General features: G+C 45.1%; 1 protein-coding gene across 1 annotated transcript in view; it reads right to left on the bottom strand.

The window, feature by feature from the left end:
• Positions 1-17975, bottom strand: part of LOC139832382 (uncharacterized) — a 38739-nt gene extending 20764 nt beyond the window's left edge. The window contains exons 1-2 of the mRNA XM_071822127.1: positions 17928-17975; positions 16715-17849 (exon numbers count right to left, since the gene is read on the bottom strand). Of these exons, the coding sequence (XP_071678228.1) occupies positions 16715-17849; positions 17928-17975 (1183 nt within the window). The remainder of the gene's footprint in view (positions 1-16714; positions 17850-17927) is intronic.
• Between the last annotated feature and the right edge of the window lie 5006 nt (positions 17976-22981).

Raw genomic sequence — 22981 nt, forward strand, 5'->3', positions numbered from 1 at the left:
GGGGTTTCGCAACGGAGGCTTTAAGTAGGCGGAAGGGCAGGTCAGGAGGCGGCACGAGGGCCCCACACCACAGGGCCGCGCGGCCAAGGGGGGGGCCGCGCCGCCCTATGGTTTGGGCACCTCGTGGCCCCACTTCGTCTCCTCTTCGGACTTCTGGAAGCTTCGTGGCAAAATAGGCCCCTGGGCGTTGATTTCGTCCAATTCCGAGAATATTTCGTTACTAGGATTTCTGAAACCAAAAACAACAGAAAACAGCAACTGGCACTTCGGCATCTTGTTAATAGGTTAGTTCCAGAAAATGCACGAATATGACATAAAGTGTGCATAAAACATGTAGATAACATCAATAATGTGGCATGGAACATAAGAAATTATCGATACGTCGGAGACGTATCACCCGTCGTCGGAGAAGACAAGCTCGTTGGAGACGCACTGGGGCTTAACAGATCGATTCCTCCCGTATGCTGAGCATGTCGAGGGTGGTGGTGACGATGGCGTCCATGGCGTGGCTTGGGGCTGCCCCTATCGATGGCGATGGACGACATCGGTGCGTGCTAGGGTTTCAGAAATTGGGGAAAAAAGAAGAACAGGAGCGAGGACGGCTTCGGCCGAGTATTTATATGGCTCCCGCGTTCGTCGTCGATCGCCCAGGTCAACAACGGCGGCCGGGACGTGTCCCTCCCCATCGAGCTGGCGGCCTCCCGTGCGCGCGAGGATGGAGAAGACGAAGACGATGACTCTCGTCTTCGATCTTATCCTGGTCGAACCGGTAGGTGGGCTGGGCTGGGCTACGACGTGGTGATGGTGTTGGGCTGATGTTGGGCTCGGCAGCTGGGCTGCTGCGGCCAGGTGAGTCCAGGTATGTCTTTTTTTATTTTCTCTTTTCTGTTTTCTATTTTATTTAATTCTGTTTTATAATTCTGTTTTAATTCAAATTTAGCTCATGTAATACCATGCAGGTATTCTGAGTATATGAATTTCATTGGGACCATTAAAAGGATAAATGTATTACTCCATTGTTGTTGAATAATCATATATGTGAGCCTTGCTACAATTTTTAATTAGGTAAGAACTTTAGGTATTAATGTTCATTTCCTTTCTCATCTATGATATAACTCCATGTGGAATAATTAGAGTTGGTCCTCCTCTTCCAATTGTTTTGGAAGTTATTATTAGGACTTGATTTCATATTGGAGGAATGGGTCAATTGCACATGATTTTATGTGAGCTCCAATGTATTAGGGTTTTATAGTTTCTATCATAACCCCCCTTATTAAGGTTAAAACTATCATTATATTTGAAAGTATCTAAGTAGGTATGGTTTCCATCATAGTTGATCTTGGTTACCAAGATAAATAGTTGATCACTACACATCTGGTTTAATTATAGGGCTTAGCATTAGGTGGCTCTTATGTTTTTATAATTGAAACATTGGATTTAATTAATGAACCATTAGGGTTCTTATGATATTTACCTAATGGCAATTGGTTTGAATCTCAATTATGGCATGGGTTTATATTATGATCACCATAGTGATACATAAACTAGAGTTGAGATATAATTCTAGTTTATAGAGTTGAGATGTCACCATATTGCATTTGCTAGGTTTTAATCTCCCCTAACCAAAGTAATATGGTTAGTTGTTTAATTGTTTCTGTTCTCCTTTAATTACTAAGGACTTGAGAATTGGTTTTATCTTCTACCAATTAACTTCTATTATTAACCTCAATTTATCATTAAAGTAACTACATTGATTATAGTTCTTTTTATAGTTAACTTTGGTTATATTGTTGAATGGTTTCTCACCATATAGAGTATGGAGTTTGACTCTAAGGTTTGCTTAGGTTCTTTAATTTATGAAATATAGATGTGGTAGGATTCCACTTATGATCACCAATTGATCACAAGTTAAGGTTAGGGTTTTAGCCTAGGTTTGCTTACTAGTTACCTCCCTATAATTTCATGTGGTGAATTATATCTACTTTATCTTATTAGGGTCTTACTTACCTACACATACCTCAAGAGCATGATCATGGATTAAGCATGATCCACTTGTTCTTTATATCTCTATCTCAAGTTCTCAGGGTTTATGATCATCACTCAATTTATAATGATCAAGGTTTGGATTTCTAGGGATCTCTCATTAAATGGGTTTCTCACTTCTATGATCAAGCATTGTCTTGATCAATTAAGGTATAGCACTTCTCTTTCACTTTCTTGGATGGGCCTACTATGGTTGCCTTATTAACTTGAGTGTAACACCATAACTTGAGCTCTCTTATATAGGAATGGATTATTCTAGATTTTATGGTTTGTTCACAAGATCTCATTAGATAGTAAGGGGTTTAGTCTCCACCTAGATGCTTAGTGGAATTAGTTGTTACTTTACTTCATCAATTCATGGATATGATCTTACTCCATTTGGTGTTGGCTAGCTCACCACTCCCAAATGAAATGGTTTAACTCCTGATACTTTAGTTCAATGATTGTCATGTATTCTTAATAGGTGAAGCTAGAATTAGTATGATTGGTCTCTCTTATTTGGGAAGGTCTTTAATACTAACCTAAGATTAGGCTCCATAGAGGTTGATGTGATCATCAATCTCTATGTTTAGCATATATGGTTTCTCTCTCTAAGGAATGTCTTGGATAATACTCTAGGGTTCCTCTTGAAGATGATGATTAGAATACTTGGATGTATATCCAAGGTTTAGCTCAAGGTTTGCTATTGCTTTTCTAATAATTAAAATAGAACTCTCACCTCTTTAGGTTGGATGCTTAACTATTTGGAATGGAGAAGGATATATATTTCTAGAGTTTCTCACCTTGTCATGTTTCCAAGAATGTAGTAAAATGAATACCATGAGGTTCATGGTAGGATCAAGGATTAGTTTAAGACATGGAAAAGATAAGTGAAGAATGTTTTCTCCATTTAGTGTTACTTGATTTCCAAATAGATGTATGTTCATATGTTATGGCAAGGAATATCATGTTGTGATCTTTAATAAGATCAAGTAGTGGATCATTTAGTAAAGTGTTGTTGTGTTGATTATTAATTCCATTTGATCTAACCCCTTAGATCAAATCATCTCTACCCAAAACAAGGTTTTAACAAAGTCACATTGAGGTTTATAGCGCTTGACTTGATGAGCTACTTCAATTCCACCAAGGTCAAGTGAAACTTCAGTTACTGTGACTGTTTTACTTTAAAGCGCGAAAATTTCCCAGATTTTCTATGCATGAATGCAATGCACATATCTGTTTCCTCTATTTTTGTAACCCCATTACCTGGGATATTACACTCCACTTCCTGATTGCAAGTGTTGGTGCCCTCGGCCATCATAGATGGGTCTATCGGCGCCACCGGGAGTTCTCCGTCCTCGGTGACAAAGACCAATGGGGGTGGTGGAGAATGCTTGTAAGGCGTGACGCGTAGGCGTGGAATTTGTGATGCAATGTAGGGCTACACACTTGTTGTTGTGGTGGTGATGTATCCTGGTGGAGGTGGCCGCGCCCCTCTCCTCCTCCCGCCCCCTCCCCACCGCGTGCAGCGGCATCATCCTCCTCGTGCTCCTTCACCTCTTGCCTCTCGGTGGCGGCGACGTTGGATGGGTGATGCTCTTTGTGGTGGTGTGTTGTTGATGATTCGGGCGTCATCTTCTATCTCTAAATAGCAACCCCCCACTACAAGATTTCTTTGCAATCCTGTGAAGCCACGTCACCTTAAAATGTTTAACTACTCCAACGTGTAACCAAACCATAGGCAAAGCCCCGCTTCCTTTCCTGACATGCGATTGACACCAATACCGTGGCTGCTATATATCTCCTCGTGTGCATTTCTTCGCCTCCTCTCCCCTTCATTAATTCATTCGGCTTTTATTCCCCGGTTCTACAACCGCAGTATACTCCATTTTTATTGCCACATAAATGCATATATGAAACCGTTGAAGGAAACTGAATGGGCATTTTCGGTTTTAAATACCTAGCACAATTGTCTGTTACTTCTAACATCCTCCGCACCCACGAGCTGTCTCACTACTTTGCATATTTTTTTTCAATCCCATACTCTCTGCATTCTTCGGTGCTTAATATTTTGCAATCAGCGAGCGGTTGATTTTTCATGGTGGTAGATGAGATGTGCATCTTCCTATCAGCAAGCAACATCCAAAGGAAAGGTGTGGCCAGAAGATGCCAATAACATGCATCGCTTGTGATCAGTCCCGGCGAGAAGGTCGCTGCAGTGTAGTCTGTGATATTTCCTTGAGTTAATCCCTAAACACCTTCTTTATCTCCTTTTGTTTTATTTTCAATTTATTTATATGAATCAGGGATTAGCATTCCATGCTTACAGATCACGTAGGGCTCAATATCCATTTTGGTGAGGTCTTTATGCCAAATCTCCGGTATGCGTATTTTCCTTCCCTTCCTATCTCGCAGGGTTTATTACAGATATATACTGTTTTGATTGTATTTCATGATTATTTTATGTTTGTGCAGGACCAATATGAGTTACAACAGTGCTGTTTTATAGAGAGAAAAATCGTCATTACAAATCATATTCCGATTCTAATAATAATTTTCTATATGTATATATAATGTCGGTATCAATCGCAAGGAAGACAAAGATGATGGGAAATATTTAGAGGGTACTGCTTGGATCAGGTTTGTATGCCTGGAGCGTGGAGCACTGAATCTTATTTAGTCATGTAGCTTTTTCTGGAGCTCATCTGGTATGCTGTTTAAGAATTATTAAGAACGAGAACAAGTGAGTGGTTGATCTGATCAATTGCGTCTATGACATGTTCTTATTTATCTGTAGATAAGAAAATTCATTATGAAACTGGTGGTGTACATGCATGTATTGGCAATGGAACAGCGAAAGTGTGCTACCATCTCAAATATATTCTTAAGTTTCCAATTTGTTGTCAACTCATAATCTCCCTACGGGTACACAATTTTTGTTTACTAAGACAAACTGCAGTGTGCATCCTATTTTGGTCTGAGCATCTTTTAACTATTTTCTCATTTGGTCTGGGCATCTTTTAAAATTGTCTATTATCAACTAAATATCCCGCCGCAACGCGTGGGGTATCATCTAGTTACCTTAATACTAAGTGACATGCGAGAACACCGAGAATTATCCGCTAATCAAAAGAGAAACATTTGTTTGTCCAGTCCAACGTGTGTTCTCCCCACGTTGCATCCACCACGCCATGTGTTGCGCTGCGCCACGCCCGATGCAGTCCGTTGGAAATGACACACACATGAGGCGGCAGCAGCAGCAGCAGCCCGAGACCAGCATCATGTTGTGGTCTGCCTGCCTTTGGCACTTTGACTACACCTACACGGGCGTGCCCCCCTTCAATGCAGCCACTACACTGCACTGCACTGCACCACGGCATCGCTGAATCCATCCATACCGAGAAAAGCTGCCGGTGGCAACGTTATCTATTTCCTGCATGCTGCCATTGTCGTTGCAAGCTGCAACCTGCTGCTCGCCATGTGACGAGTTGCTGACCTTTTCTCCTCCCACATTTGCCAAGTTGAATTAAAACATGGTATGGGCTGTCTGTGTCCTTGCATCGTCAGATATTGTTTGAGCACCATATTGATTATATCTGTTTTTTCCCTCGCCTGTCCAAACCTAGAAATAGGTACACATGCTTACTTTATGTTATGTATGGGAGATTCAGGCACTTCGGTTTGACAGTTGGTTCCGTCACAATCATAACGACGACAAAGTCACGCCCACGATGATATAAAGAAATAATGCAAGATCAGTTGATTGAAATATATTTAGTTAAGGATACTAGGCTGGGAGTGAGACACTTGAATCTTGTGTCTGAACAAAGACCCGATTATGCAGCAACCGTTCGTACCGGTTAATATATCCCTGCACATGGGGCTGCAGCTTCTTTGGTCGTATAATGATCCATGCTTAGTCCACATTTCCATTCTGAAGCAATGCATTTTCTATTCTCATCTTTCATTTCAGTGGCGGTGCAATAATCTGAAGTTTCAGGGAAACCTTCTTTGCATGCTGAAATTGGGAACATTATTTTCTCCACTTTGTGGGGAAGCAGACGGTCAAGGTTGTCTACTTGGTGGACTACGACTCCCTCCGTCCTATAAAACATGAATGAAATTTATCTAAATTTGAACGTATCTAATCACCAAATAATGTCTAGATACGTTTGAATTTGAATAAACTTCTAACAACTTCAGTGGGACGGAGGGAGTACATTACTCCGTCTTGTATGTTTTGGTCTTCGATTTTCTTCGGGGGAGACTTGGACACCCATGTTTCGGACACCCATGTTTCGGACTTTAAAGGAACCGGTAAATGAACATTGAACTAACCAATCGTTGCCGTCTAATCTCCTTCTGTTTCACTTGTGCCAAACCAAACCGTCCCTCTCATGACAGCCTGACCATCAGTTAACCGTTGTTCTAATACAAGACTGCAACTCTGCAGTATTAAATATGATCAGAGGGAGTATATCTCTAACAAGAAAGATTGATAATCCACAGGAAACCTAACACTAAGTTTGGTTATAAAAGGGAATAAGACATACTCAGTGGATTGCTAAATGTATCAATCTTTTACCACCAATTACAATGTGCTTGACAAAAATGAACCGGATTAGGATCGGGGGAATACTCAGTGGATTGCATATAGCTCCCTCTGCCTTAATATAAATACTGTAGGGTCTCCTCCCCCTGCTGACACTCGTTTTGACAAAAAATTGCTGAAGATGCTAATCGAATTTTAGTGAAGATTGTGACAGGCTAGTGAGACAAATGGAATAAACACTGAAGTAACCAATCATTACTGTCTCGCCTCCCTCTATTTTCAGCCTGTGCGAAACTAAACCGTCCTTCTCATGACGGCCTGACGATCAGCTAACTGCCGTACCGATATGTACAAGACTGAAATTCTGCAGGATGCTTCCTTGATCTGGTCCTGCATACCCATATATTTTTCTGAAGTGCCAAGAGCCCAAGATGTTAATCCACTTGAAACCTGGCAATCAGTTTCGTTGTAAAAGAGAATAGGACAAACACAGTGAACGCAAAATTAAAAATCTTTTATCTACAATAACAATGCTCTTGCTATAAGAACATTGCTGAAGATGTTAACCAGATTTTCGTGAACAGTATGACAGGGCAGAGGGCAGTGAGACAAACGAAGAGTGCGATTCAGATTCGAGCTGTAGATTTCCTGTTTTTTCTTGTCTGGCTCAAGATATTGTTACTCTTGCACCAGACCAGCTGTGCAAATGCTCTAAATGTACTGCCTGCCCTGATGCTAGTAATAAAACTGCATTTCTACAGGAGCATTTCATGTAGTTGGCAGATTCCGCTTAAATCAGTATCCTTGCTATCTTTGCCCGGACCACCAACATAGCATCGCTTGCCACCGCAAGCTTTCACCGGCGTTAGGGCATCTCCAACCGGGTGACCCAAACAGACGCGCTGGGCCGTCCGTTTTGGGCCATTTGCGTGGCCGAGCGGACGCGCGGACGGAGCCCCGCGTCCGCGCGTCCGTTTGGGTCACGCGCTGCGCCCAACGCGGCAGATTTGGGTCGTGGCGCCCTATGGTATGTTTTTCTTGTAAATTCACTAGAAAAACGCAAAAAAATATTATATAAAATATATAAAATAGTTCAAATGCTCAAAATGTATTACACATTACATAGTCCATGTAATCAAGGATAAAGTTGAAGGAGATATGCCCTAGAGGCAATAATAAAGTGGTTATTATTTATATCTTTATGTTTATGATAAATGTTTATATATCATGCTAGAATTGTATTAACCGAAACATTAGTACATGTGTGATATGTAGACAAACAAGAAGTCCCTAGTATGCCTCTTAAACTAGCTTGTTGATTAATGGATGATTAGTTTCATAATCATGAACATTGGATGTTATTAATAACAAGGTTATGTCATTGTATGAATGATGTAATGGACACACCCAATTAAGCGTAGCATAAGATCTAAATCATTAAGTTATTTGCTATAAGCTTTCGATACATAGTTACCTAGTCCTTATGACCATGAGATCATGTAAATCACTTATACCGGAAAGGTACTTTGATTACACCAAACACCACTGCGTAAATGGGTGATTATAAAGGTGGGATTAAGTATCCGGAAAGTATGAGTTGAGGCATATGGATCAACAGTGGGATTTGTCCATCCCGATGACGGATAGATATTCTCTGGGCCCTCTCGGTGGAATGTCGTCTAATGTCTTGCAAGCATATGAATGAGTTCATAAGAGACCACATACCACGGTACGAGTAAAGAGTACTTGTCAGGAGACGGGGTTGAACAAGGTATAGAGTGATACCGAAGATCAAACCTCGGACAAGTAAAATATCGCGAGACAAAGGGAATTGGTATTGTATGTGAATGGTTCATTCGATCACTAAAGTCATCGTTGAATATGTGGGAGCCATTATGGATCTCCAGATCCCGCTATTGGTTATTGGTCGGAGTGAGTACTCAACCATGTCCGCATAGTTCACGAACCGTAGGGTGACACACTTAAAGTTGGATGTTGAAATGGTAGTACTTGAATATGGAATGGAGTTCGAATATTTGTTCGGAGTCCCGGATGAGATCCCGGACATCACGAGGAGTTCCGGAATGGTCCGGAGAATAAGATTCATATATAGGATGTCATTTTATGTGAATTAAAATGTTGCGGAAGGTTCTATGGAAGGTTCTAGAAGGTTCTAGAAAAGTCCGGAAGAAACCACCAAGGAAGGTGGAGTCCACATGGGACTCCACCTCCATGGCCGGCCAACCCTAGTGGGGGAGGAGTCCCAAGTGGACTCCCCCTTAGGGGGGCGGCCACCCCCCCATATGGGAGGTGGAACTCCCACCTTTGGTGGGAGTCCTAGCTTGGCTAGGTTTCCCCCTCTTATGGAAGGTTTTTGGTTCGGGTCTTATTCGAAGACTTGGACACCAACACTTGGGGATCCACCTATATAATGAGGGGCCAAGGGAGGGGGCCGGCCACCCCAAGACCACAAGCTGGCCGCCCCCCTTGAAGTGGCCGGCCACCCCTCCCAAACCCTAGCCGCCCCCCTCTCCTCCATATCTCCCGCGTAGCTTAGCGAAGCTCCGCCGGACTTCTCCACCGCCACCGACACCACGCCGTCGTGCTGTCGGATTCAAGAGGAGCTACTACTTCCGCTGCCCGCTGGAACGGGAGGTGGACGTCGTCTTCATCAACAACCGAACGTGTGACCGAGTACGGAGGTGCTGCCCGTTCGTGGCGCCGGAACCGATCGTGATCAAGATCTTCTACGCGCTTTTGCAAGCGGCAAGTGATCGTCTACCGCAGCAACAAGAGCCTCCTCTTGTAGGCTTTGGAATCTCTTCAAGGGTGAGACTCGATACCCCCTCGTTGCTACCGTCTTCTAGATTGCATCTTGGCTTGGATTGCGTGTTCGCGGTAGGAAATTTTTTGTTTTCTATGCAACGTTATCCTACAGTGGTATCAGAGCCGTGTCTATGCATAGATGGTTGCACGAGTAGAACACAATGGTTTGTGGGCGTTGATGCTCTTGTTATCTTTAGTTTGAGTACTTTGCATCTTTGTGGCATAGTGGGATGAAGCGGCTCGGACTAACTTTACATGACCGCGTTCATGAGACTTGTTCCTCGTTCGACATGCAACTTGTATTGTATAAGAGGCTTTGCGGGTGTCTGTCTCTCCTACTATAGTGAAGATTCAATTTACTCTTCTATTGAAAACATTAGTATCAACGTTGTGGTTCATGTTCGTAGGTAGATTAGATCTCTCTCGAAAACCCTAAACCACGTAAAATATGCAAACCAAATTAGAGACGTCTAACTTGTTTTTGCAGGGTTTGGTGATGTGATATGGCCATAATGTGATGATGAATATGTATGAGATGATCATTATTGTATTATGGCAACCGGCAGGAGCCTTATGGTTGTCTTTAAATTTCATGTTGAGTAGAATTTCAAAGTAGTTGTAATAGTTGCTACATGGAGGACAATCATGAAGACGGCGCCATTGACCTTGACGCTATGCCGACGATGATGGAGATCATGCCCGAAGATGATGGAGATCATGTCCGTGCTTTGGAGATGAAGATCAAAGGCGCAAAGACAAAAGGGCCATATCATATCACATATGAACTGCATGTGATGTTAATCCTTTTATACATCTTATTTTGCTTAGATCGCGACGGTAGCATTATAAGATGATCCCTCACTAAAATCTCAAGATAATAAAGTGTTCATCCTTAGTAGCACCGTTACCAGGTCTTGTTGTTTCGAAGCATCTCGTGATGATCGGGTGTGATAGATTCAATAAGTACATACAACGGGTGCAAGACAGTTTTGCACATGCGGATACTAAGGTGGCCTTGACGAGCCTAGCATGTAAAGACATGGTCTCGGAACACGTGATACCAAAAGGTAGAGCATGAATCATATGGTTGATATGATGAACACTTTGAGTGTTCGCCATTGAAATCACACCTTTTCTCGTGATGATCGGGTTTAGGTGCGGTGGATTTGGTTCATGTGATCACTAAGACAATGCGAGGGATATTGTTTTGAGTGGGAGTTCACTTAGATTTTTAATTATGTTGAATTAAAATTTGAACTCAATTTGTCATAAACTTAGTCTAAACTATTGCAAATATATGTTGTAGAGATGGCGTCCCCAATCAATTTTAATCAGTTCCTAGAGAAAGAGAAACTTAAGAGCAACGGTAGCAACTTCACCGACTGGTTCCGTCATGTGAGGATCTTTCTCTCTGGCGGAAATCTGCAATTTGTGCTTGATGCACCGCTAGGTGACCCTCCTGCAGAAACTGAAACCGATGAAGTAAAAGCTGTTTACGCGACTCGGAAAACTCGGTACTCTCAAGTTCAGTGTGCCATCCTGTGCAGTCTGGAATCCGATCTTCAAAAACGTTTTGAGCACCACGATCCTCATGAGTTGATGAATGAGCTGAAAGCTATATTCGAGACTCATGCGGCCGTGGAATGCTATGAAGCATCGAAACAATTCTTCAGCTGCATGATGGAAGAAGGCAGCTCCGTTAGTGAGCACATGCTCACCATGACCGGGCATGCGAAGAAACTTCGATGACTTGGGAATAGTGATTCCTAACAGACTGGGGATTAATCGTGTCCTTCAATCACTGCCACCAAGTTACAAGAACTTTGTGATGAACTACAATATGCGTAACATGAACAAGGAGTTACTGAACTCTTTGGCATGCTAAAAATTTGAGATTGAGATCAAGAAAGAGCACCAAGTGTTGATGGTCAACAAAACCACCAGTTTCAAGAAACAGGGCAAGTCTAAGGGAAAATTCAAGAAGGGTGGCAAGAAAGTTGCCACGCCTCCTATGAAACCTAAGAACGGCCCTAAGCACGATCTTGAGTGCTATCGCAAGGAGAAGGGACCTTTGAAGCGTAATTGCTCCAAGTATCGGCTGATCGAAGAGCGGCCTTGTCAAGAAGAAGAAAGAAGGTATATCGATATACATGTTATAGATGTTCATTTCAACCTTTGGTTCTCGTTCTAGTACCTGGGTATTTGATCTTTGGTTCGGTTGCTCATATTTGTAACTCAAACAGGAACTAAAGAATAAACGACAACCGCTGAAAGATGAAGTGACGATGCGCGTTGGAAAGCGGATCCAAGGTCAATGTGATCGCAGTCGGCACACTTCCTCTACATCTACCTTCGGGATTAGTTTTAAGCCTAAATAATTGCTATTATGTACTGCGTTGAGCATGAACATTATATCTGGATCTTGTTTAATGCAAGACGGTTATTCATTCAAGTCTGAGAATAATGGTTGTTCTATTTTTATGAATAATATCTTTTATGGTCGAGCACCACAAAAGAATGGCTTATTTCGTTAGATCTCGATAGTAGTGATACGCATATACATAACATTGATGCTAAGCGAATTAAATTGAATGATACTTCTAGTTATATGTGGCACTGTCGTCGTGGTCCTTTTGGAGTGAAACGCATGTAGAAACTCCAGCCTGATGGATTTCTTGAATCACTTGACTTTGAGTCACTTGATAGATGCGAAGCATGTCTAATGGGAAAAATGACAAAGACTCCATTTTACGGTATGATGGAGCGAGCTACGACTTATTGGAAATCATACATACCGATGTATGTGGACCAATGAGCGTAGCATCGCGCGGTGGTTATCGTTATGTTCTAACCTTCACGAGATGATCTGAGTAGATATGGGTATATCTATTTCATGAAACATAAATCCGAAACTTTCGAGAAGTTTAAGGAATTTCAAAGTGAAGTAGAAAATCAACGTAACAAGAAGATCAAATTTCTACGATCTGATCGTGGAGGTGAATATCTGAGTTATGAGTTTGGCATGCATTTAAAGAAATGCGGAATACTTTCACAATTGACACCGCCGGGAACACCTCAACGTAACGGTGTGTCCGAACGTCGTGGTCGACCTCGCTTAGATATGGTTCATAGTATGATGTCTCTTCTTGATTTGCCGTTATCATTTTGGAGTTATGCATTAGAGACAGCCGCATTCACTTTAAATAGAGCACCATCAAAATCCGTGAGAAACGACACCGTATGAATTATGGTTTAATAAGAAACCTAAGCTATCGTTCTGAAAGTTTGGGGTTGCGAAGCCTATGTAAAGAAGTTACAACCGGACAAGCTAGAACCCAAAGCGGAGAAATGCGTCTTCATAGGATACCCTAAGGAAACTATAGGGTACACTTTCTATCACAGATCCGAAGGCAAAATCTTTGTTGCTAAGAACGGAACCTTTCTTGAGAAAGAATTTCTCACTAAAGAAGTGACTGGAAGAAAAGTAGAACTCGATGAGATTGATGAATCTATACTCGTTGATCAGAGTAGCGCGATCTGGGAAGTTGTACCTGTACCGCCTACACCGGCAACAGAGGAAGCTAATGATAATGATCATGAAACTTCGAACGAGGAAACTACTGAACCTCACAGATCGACAAGGGAACGTACCACTCCTGATTGGTATGATCCTTGTCTAAATGTCATGATTGTGGATAACAATGATGAGGACCCTGCGACGTATGAAGAAGCGATGATGAGCCCAGATTCCAACAAATGGCAAGAAGCCATGAAATCCGAAATGGGATCCATGTATGATAACAAAGTATGGATTTTGGTAGACTTACCTGATAGCCGAAAGGCTGTCGAAAATAAATGGATCTTCAAAAGAAAAACAGATGCTGATGGTAATATTACTGTCTATAAAGCTCGACTTGTCGCAAAGGGTTTCCGACAAATTCAAGGAGTTGACTACGATGAGACTTTCTCACCTGTAGCGAAGCTAAAATCTGTGAGAATTTTGTTAGCAATAGCTGCATTTTTTGATTATGAGATTTGGCAGATGGATGTCAAAATGGCGTTCCTTAATGGAGACATTGAGGAAGAGTTGTATATGGTACAACCCAAAGGTTTTGTTGATCCTAAAAATGCTGACAAAGTATGCAAACTTCAACGTTCAATCTATGGACTGAAGCAAGCATCAAGAAGTTGGAACCGACGCTTTGATAAGGCGATCAAAGACTTCGGGTTTATACTGATGTCATGGAGAGGCTGTATTTACAAGAAAGTGAGTGGGAGCTCTGTAGCATTCCTGATATTATATGTAGATGACATATTATTGATCGGGAATGATATAGAACTATTAAGCAGTGTTAAAGGTTATTTGAATAATAGTTTTTCAATGAAAGACCTTGGTGAAGCATCGTATATATTAGGCATCAAGATTTATAGAGATAGATCAAGACGCCTAATAGGGCTATCACAGAGTACATATCTGGACAAGATTCTAAAGAAGTTTAGAATGGACGAAAGTAAGAAAGGGTTCTTACCTATGTTACCAGGCAAGGTATTGAGTAAGACTCAAGGACCAGCTACGGCAGAAGAAAGAGAAAGGATGAGTAATATCCCCTATGCCTCGGCGATGAGGATCTATCATGTATGCCATGCTATGTACTAGACCGGATATAGCACATGTCGTTAGTTTGACTAGCAGAGATATCAAAGTGATCCAGGAATGGAACAACTGGACAGCGGTCAAGAATATTCTGAAGTACTTGAAAAGAACTAAGGATATGTTTCTTTGTTATGGAGGTGACCAAGAGCTCGTTGTAAACGGTTACACCGATGCAAGTTGGAACACCGATCCCGATGACTCTAAGTCACAATCTGGGTACGTGTTTATATTGAATGGTGCTGCGATGGTGGGCAAGCTCGAAGCGATTGCACGGTGGCGAAGTCTTCAACGAGAATCAGAGTACATAAGCGGCTTCAGAGGCTTCATCGAAGCGGTATGGATGAAGAGGTTCATTGTAGAGCTCGGTGTGGTTCCTAGTGCATTGGACCCATTAATCATTCTTGTGATAACATGGGTGCCATCGCCAATGCACAAGAGCCAAGGTCACACAAGAGGCTGAAGCATATCAAGCTGCGTTACCACTCGATTCGCGAGTACATCGAAGATGGAGAAGTAAAGATTTGCAAAGTACACACTGATCTGAATGTAGCAGATCCATTGACTAAAGCTCTCCCTAGGGCAAAGCATGACCAACACCAGAATGCCATGGGTGTTAGGTATATTACAATGTAATCTAGATTATTGACTCTAGTGCAAGTGGGAGGCGAAGGAGATATGCCCTAGAGGCAATAATAAAGTGGTTATTATTTATATCTTTATGTTTATGATAAATGTTTATATATCATGCTAGAATTGTATTAACCGAAACATTAGTACATGTGTGATATGTAGACAAACAAGAAGTCCCTAGTATGCCTCTTAAACTAGCTTGTTGATTAATGGATGATTAGTTTCATAATCATGAACATTGGATGTTATTAATAACAAGGTTATGTCATTGTATGAATGATGTAATGGACACACCCAATTAAGCGTAGCATAAGGTCTCGTCATTAAGTTATTTGCTATAAGCTTTCGATACATAGTTACCTAGTCCTTATGACCATGAGATCATGTAAATCACTTATACCGGAAAGGTACTTTGATTACACCAAACACCACTGCGTAAATGGGTGGTTATAAAGGTGGGATTAAGTATCCGGAAAGTATGAGTTGAGGCATATGGATCAACAGTGGGATTTGTCCATCCCGATGACGGATAGATATTCTCTGGGCCCTCTCGGTGGAATGTCGTCTAATGTCTTGCAAGCATATGAATGAGTTCATAAGAGACCACATACCACGGTACGAGTAAAGAGTACTTGTCAGGAGACGAGGTTGAACAAGGTATAGAGTGATACCGAAGATCAAACCTCGAACAAGTAAAATATCGCGAGACAAAGGGAATTGGTATTGTATGTGAATGGTTCATTCGATCACTAAAGTCATCGTTGAATATGTGGGAGCCATTATGGATCTCCAGATCCCGCTATTGGTTATTGGTCGGAGTGAGTACTCAACCATGTCCGCATAGTTCACGAACCGTAGGGTGACACACTTAAAGTTGGATGTTGAAATGGTAGTACTTGAATATGGAATGGAGTTCGAATATTTGTTCGGAGTCCCGGATGAGATCCCGGACATCACGAGGAGTTCCGGAATGGTCCGGAGAATAAGATTCATATATAGGATGTCATTTTACGTGAATTAAAATGTCGCGGAAGGTTCTATGGAAGGTTCTAGAAGGTTCTAGAAAAGTCCGGAAGAAACCACCAAGGAAGGTGGAGTCCACATGGGACTCCACCTCCATGGCCGGCCAACCCTAGTGGGGGAGGAGTCCCAAGTGGACTCCCCTTAGGGGCCGGCCACCCCCCCATATGGGAGGTGGAACTCCCACCTTTGGTGGGAGTCCTAGCTTGGCTAGGTTTCCCCCTCTTATGGAAGGTTTTTGGTTCGGGTCTTATTCGAAGACTTGGACACCAACACTTGGGGATCCACCTATATAATGAGGGGCCAAGGGAGGGGGCCGGCCACCCCAAGACCACAAGCTGGCCGCCCCCCTTGAAGTGGCCGGCCACCCCCTCCCAAACCCTAGCCGCCCCCTCTCCTCCATATCTCCCGCGTAGCTTAGCGAAGCTCCGCCAGACTTCTCCACCGCCACCGACACCACGCCGTCGTGCTGTCGGATTCAAGAGGAGCTACTACTTCCGCTGCCCGCTGGAACGGGAGGTGGACGTCGTCTTCATCAACAACCGAACGTGTGACCGAGTACGGAGGTGCTGCCCGTTCGTGGCGCCGGAACCGATCGTGATCAAGATCTTCTACGCGCTTTTGCAAGCGGCAAGTGATCGTCTACCGCAGCAACAAGAGCCTCCTCTTGTAGGCTTTGGAATCTCTTCAAGGGTGAGACTCGATACCCCCTCTTTGCTACCGTCTTCTAGATTGCATCTTGGCTTGGATTGCGTGTTCGCGGTAGGAAAATTTTTGTTTTCTATGCAACGTTATCCTACAAAAGTATTATTCAAATAAAATGAAAAAAACGATACAAATGCTCTAGGCTTAAGGATTTCCTTCATCATTGTTGTTTGCAGCATTGTTGCCTACATGCTGCCACATGTGCTCTACCAAATCAGCCTGAAGCTGGTTGTGTACAGCTAGATCTCGAATTTCATGGTGCGCATGAAGAATGTCCTGGAATGATGCCGGAGCACCCGGAGCACCTTGAGGAGTAACCAACTCTCCTTGGCCTTCCCAGTCATTATCAAAGAGTGAATCATCCCGCTCTACCTCAACAATCATGTTATGCATGATTACACAAGCGGTCATCACCTCCCACAGAGTTTGCACATCCCAGGCTCTGGCAGGGTGTCTGACGATAGCCCAACGAGCTTGGAGAATGCCAAACGCCCGCTCGACATCTTTCCGGGCTGCCTCCTGCTCTTTGGAAAACCTTGCCTCCTGCTCTGAGTTGGGGTTTCGGATTGTCTTCACGAGTGTAGCCCAAGGTGGATAGATACCATCAGCAAGGTAGTACCCCTTGGTGTAGTGGTGGCCATTGATCTCAAAATCCACATCAGGGGACTTACCGTACGCTAGCCTATCAAACACCGGAGAGCGCTGCAGCACATTGATGTCATTGTGCGAGCCAGCCATTCCGAAGAATGAGTACCAAATCCATGTGTCATGGGAAGCAACAGCTTCAAGAATGACTGTGCACCCCTCAGAATGGCCGCTGTATGCCCCCTGCCAACCAAAGGGACAGTTCTTCCACTCCCAGTGCATGCAGTCTATGCTGCCAAGCATCCCAGGAAAACCCCTGGAAGCGTTGATCGACAACAGACGAGCTGTGTCCTCTGCATTAGGTTGCCGGAGGTACTGTTCTCCGAACGAACCGATCACTGCTCTGCAGAACCTGTACATCGATTCCAAGCCGGTTGACTCACTCATGCGCGTGTACTCATCTACGAAATCACCGGCAACGCCATATGCGAGCATCCTAATCGCTGCCGTGCATTTCTGGTACGAAGAGAGGCCTACCTTGCCAATTGCATACACTTTCGCACAGAAGTAGTCGTCGTAGATCTTGACGCCATCCATTATCCGACGGAACAGCGGCCTGGTCATCCGAAAACGACGGCGAAACAAGGACGGCACGAACAATGGAGTGGGTTGGAAGTAGTCGTTGTAGAGCTGGTCGTGGCCGCGTTCTCTTTTGCGGTCCAAGGCGGCCGCGCGCCCCGGCAAGGACCCCCGGTACACGGGGATTTGCGAGACAATGTGCTCGTGGATGAGCAGCGCAGCATCCGTGAAAAAATCGTCGTCGGACTCCTCTTCTAACGACGTGTCGATGAAGTTCTTGAAGTAGTATTCGTCGTCGCTGTCCACCATGATCTGAAAAGGGACACATTTTAGTTCGAGCATTTGAACGAACACCTCGCAGGCGGAGGCGATCCAAATGCTTCTGCAGTGACCTGCAGGCATGGCCGTCTCAGCTGACTTGCGGTCTGGAAACACGGTGCAGGAGAGCTCACCTCCGGCGGAAACGGCCCAGCTGCGAACGGCGGGATGTGTCGCGACGGTGAGAGGACAACAGCACCGGCGGCGGCGTCCTCTGACTCTGCTACGACGCGGCGAAAGCAGCGCGGGACCTCGACCTATGCTTCCGCCCCGCTTGCCGGCGTCTCGACGATGATGGCCGGCGTCGACGCGCTCCCAAATCGCCGGTCCGTGGGTGGCGGCGGAGCGGTGGGGAGATGTGTGCGACGGGCTTGTGTTTTGGGAGGCAGACAGGCGGGCCAGGGGCGGACAAGGGGAGGACGCGAGCGACCAGCCTTTCGCGTCCGCGGCCACGCAAACCCGTCCAAGATTTGGGCTGGGTTTGGGTCGTCCCGGACGCCGCGGCCATCCGTTTTAGGGATGGGTCCGCGCGCTGGGACGCGGTTTTGTCCGTTTCGACCCATCCGGACGCGCGGGCGCGGGATGGGTCGCCCGGTTGGAGATGCCCTTAACTCGCCCCAGCCCAAAACGCAATGCGATGCAGTAAAGGCAAGCAGAAGATAACGTTTCAAAATTTATAACTCAGGGGTTTTGAACCATCTTTGTAGTAGAATTTTGTTAGGATGATCTCCACGTCACCGATTCCAACGGATCGGTAACAAGTCCTTGACCTCGTTCGCGCCCTGATCGGGGGCGTCCAACCCTCTTATGGTTGGTGGGGCCCTGTGACCTGCGCTATATAAAGAGGTGGGGGCCGGGGCACACGGTACGAGGTTCACCGAGCCGCCAGTCACCCCACCGACATTCCCTACCGATCTAGGGTTGGCGCAGTGCTCACGGGAAGTTTTGCCACCGCCGCCACCGCACGTTCACGCTCACGCCACTCGCGCCGTCGCCATGGACAACGGCTCGAGTTCCTCCTCGAAGGGAGAAGGTACACCGTCTCTCTCTCGATCCCTCTCTCGGATCTCTCAGTATACATAGTCATAGTTTTCTACCGTTAGCATCTAGCCTAGAAGATCCAAGGGATACAACATTGGTATCAGAGCACAGCTAGTTCTAGATGTTTTCTGGTAGATCGAACAGCAGACCCTAGATCCTCCACTGTAACCAAATGAAAAGAAAAGGTATCCGGCCGACGCCCTTGGGCTCGCCGGCAAAGTTCGTGCCGCCGCAAGGCCGCGCCGCCCCTCTCGATCCCGATGCGCATCGGCAAGCCGAGGCATCGGGAAGAAGGGCCACTCCACTTGCGCAAGCGAGGCGGAGCAAAGAAAAGTAGAACATCACCGGCTTACCGTGCTGCGGCTCGGCACCGGCAAAGAAAGAGCACCGCCTCTGCGCCGCTTGACGGTGACGCGCCCACCCTCGGGTGCACGCGCCGCCGCCAAGAGGTACAGGGGGGCGCCGCCGCACGTTCTTCTTCCCCGCTGGCCATCCGGTCATCTGGTGTTGGGTAGGAGACGTGGGTGGTGAAAGAAAGAAGGAACAGGGCGGGCGGCGCCGTTGGCTAGCCGCCAGCAACCACGCGGACGAACGCGCGGGAGGCTGCTGCGGGGCGCGGCTGCTTGCTGCTGTCGCCGGCAGAGAGGGCCGGGCGGGGCGAACAGCCGGGCGGGGCGAGCAAGCGCTTCTCCGCCGCCGCCACCGGACAGAGAAGAAAGAACAGGCCGGGGGAAAATGTGGCTAGGGTTAGGGTTCTGGTCGGTTTGGGCATTTTTTATACCAGCCGAAATGGATGGCCGACCGTCGGATTCGATCCGACGGCCAGAGAGGGCCGCCGCGTGGGCACCGTGTGCGGGCCGCGTCGGCGCCTTGTGCGGGCCGCGTGGGCTCCGCCGGCCAGGCCGCGGGCAGGCCTCTGGCAGGCCGCGGGCAGGCCGCGTTTTGGGCCGTGTTGGCAGCCCGCGTGGGCGCCGCGTCCTGTGCGCCGCTCGGCAGCGTGGGCGCCGCGTCGGCTGCGTGCCGCTCAGTGCGTAGCAGGCGCGTGGGCGCGGTCGCGTGCGCAGTGAATGCGAATAACGATCTGTTTATACAGTTTTGCACAGTTTTATTAATTACAGAGGCTTTTTTAGGCAGTTTTGGGTCATTTTTGGCCAAAATTTTGTCTAGTTTTTTCTGAATAAATAGGACCAACGAAATATTTGTTCAGAAATTAAAAAGTAAAGGAAATGCCTCTGAAAAGTTCAAAGTTTAAAGTTTAAAGTTCACAGTTTCCGCTGCAAATAGCAATGATATGTGCATTTATCTCTATTTCTGCCCAACGGTGATATAGTTTTATTTGCATTAACAGTTGCATGTTTTAATTCGGACCAACGTTGGATTATAATTTGCAATTGTACTGTTCTCACTTCTTTGTGGTTTTCAGGAGGGTTCTACTTGATGAGCTGCATCAAGGATGTTCCCACCCTTAGAGGGGATAACTACACAGAATGGAGGAAGAAGGTGGATTTAAGCAAGGTAAATGTTTTGAGTGGGTTTGGGTGGTTGACACACCGCAGCCCATCAAGCTGCTGACCCCGTCGAGCCGACGGGGATACTGATGATGCATGGGCTAAAAAGAAAAGGGACCATGCTCCTGTGGAGATGTCCTACACCCTAGAGAACAGAAAGTGGCAGACTGCCAACAAAAAGTGCATGGCTTTCATAAAGAATACAATTGAGAACGCTATAGTGGGCTCAATTACAGAGTGTACTTCCGCTGGGGAGTACCTAGAAAAGATAAAGAGCCAGTTCTTGGTTCTTCAAAGACATATGCAACCCAGTGTTGAAGCGGTGGTGACAGAAAAAGTATACCGGAGGTGCACATGGCATCGGGGAGCACATCCTCGGGATGAGCAACATGGCTGCAAAGCTGAAGCCCATGGATGCTGACACAGGAGCTGAAGCCTGCACTTCTGGTTCACTTGGTGATGGCTTCATTGCCACAACAGTTTGAAAACTTTGTCATCAATTATAACATGAGCCCTGAGAAATGGGACATTGAAAAGACCATTGCCATGTGTGTGCAAGAGGAGGATAGACTCAAGGCACGGGAATGGAGGAACCATCAATTATGTGAAGGACAATAAGAAAAGGCCCTTCACACCAAGCAACAATGGTTCTCCTTCAAATCAATATTGTAAAGCCCCAATGCATTATTTAGAAGTTCCAGCCTGTGCCATTGCCCGGTGAACAAAGATCGGTGTCTTCTTTGTCGGAAGACTGGGCACTACAAGAAAGACTGCCTGCTTTTCGAAAGAACTAATGGCAAAGAAAGGTAACAATTTAGTTTCCTTTGTAAATGAATCCTGTATACACAGTTTCGAAATCTACTTGGTGGATTGATTCAGGTGCAACTGTTCATGTTGCAAATTCTTTACAGGGATTCCATTCGACGAGGACTACGAAAAGAGGCGAAGGATGCGTTGAAGTCGCGAATGGAATTCAAGCAGAAGTTGAAGCTGTTGGCGACGTCCTGTTGGAGCTAGCTGATGGCTTGACTATTCTGCTTAGAGATGTCTTATTTGTTCCTTCCATACATAGAAATTTAATAAGTGTATCGCGCTTAGATAAAGACAGTTATCAATGTTATTTTGGACATGGCAAATGTGCCATATGGTGTAATAATTCTTATGTTGGGGTTGCTATACTCCATGATGAGCTTTATTTATTGTCCTTGCGTGAAAAAGTAATGTCTGTGTGTAAAGTGAATGAACAAATATCCTCGTCGGAAACAGAAGGAAAGAAAAGAAAAAGAACTGATGAATCATCGAAATTATGGCACTGTCGCCTAGGCCATATTTCGAGGGGGAGAATAGAAAGACTCGTTAAAAATGATATTCTTCCTCCATTAGAATTCTCAGACATAGAACAGTGCATCGATTGCATTAAAGGAAAATTTGTAAAGCAAATTAAAAAGGGTGCAAATCGAAGCACAGCAACACTAGAAATAATTCACACCGATATATGTGGACCATTTCCGGTGAAAAGTGTGGATGGCTATGATTCGTTCATAACATTCACGGATGATTACTCCCGATATGGTTATATTTATCCAATAAAAGAAAGAACAGAAGCGTTGGATAAATTTAAAATATTCAAAGCTGAAGTTGAAAATCAGCATGATAAAAGAATAAAGATAGTCAGGTCTGATCGTGGAGGGGAGTACTACGGTCGACATACTCCATATGGCCAAGTCCCTGGACCTTTTGCAAGGTTCCTACGAGACTGGAATAGTCGCCCTTGATGCTCGATCTTGGGCGAACCTCGGCGAATGGAGTAGCCGAAAGGCGCAACCGCACCCTTATGTATATGGTTCGCTTTATTATGAGCTATTCCACCCTACCATTGGGATTGTGGATTGAGGAGTTAAAAAACGCTATTCACATTCTAAACAGAGTATCAAGCAAATCGGTGCCCAAAACGCCGTATGAGCTATGGACAGGAGAGTGCCTTCTCTAAACCACCCGAAAGTGTGGGGGAGCCTCGCCGAGGCCAAAGTATTCAATCCAAATATCGCAAAGTTAGATACCAAAGCAGTCAGTTGCCATTTTATTGGCTATCTGAAAAGTCAAAAGGTTATCGTTTCTACTGTCCAGACAAATATACAAAGTTTGTGGAAACGAGACATGCTGTCTTCTTAGAGGACGAAATGATGAGGGGGAGCATGGTAGCTCGGAAAATTGATCTTGAGGAGAAGAGGGTGCATGCACCCAATCCGATGACTCAGGAGCCATTTTTTGCGCTACCATGTGCACCTGTACCAACGATCCCTGCGATTGTGGTGCAAGCGCACATTGTGACTCCACCCATGACAACGATGAGTGAAAATTCGGAACCTGTCCGTCGGAGAGACGAATGAACCATTTGTTGAGCATGAAAGGGAGCAACAACAGCCACCTCCAGAAGCTGCGCCACAAGTTGAGGAACAGAATGCTCAAGAGAATGTGGCCCCTAGAAGGTCTACAAGAGCTAGAAAATCAGCCATTTTGACTGATTACAAAGTTTACAAC

This window comes from Lolium perenne, chromosome 6 (genome assembly GCF_019359855.2).
Source record: "Lolium perenne isolate Kyuss_39 chromosome 6, Kyuss_2.0, whole genome shotgun sequence".
Lineage (NCBI taxonomy): Eukaryota > Viridiplantae > Streptophyta > Magnoliopsida > Poales > Poaceae > Lolium > Lolium perenne.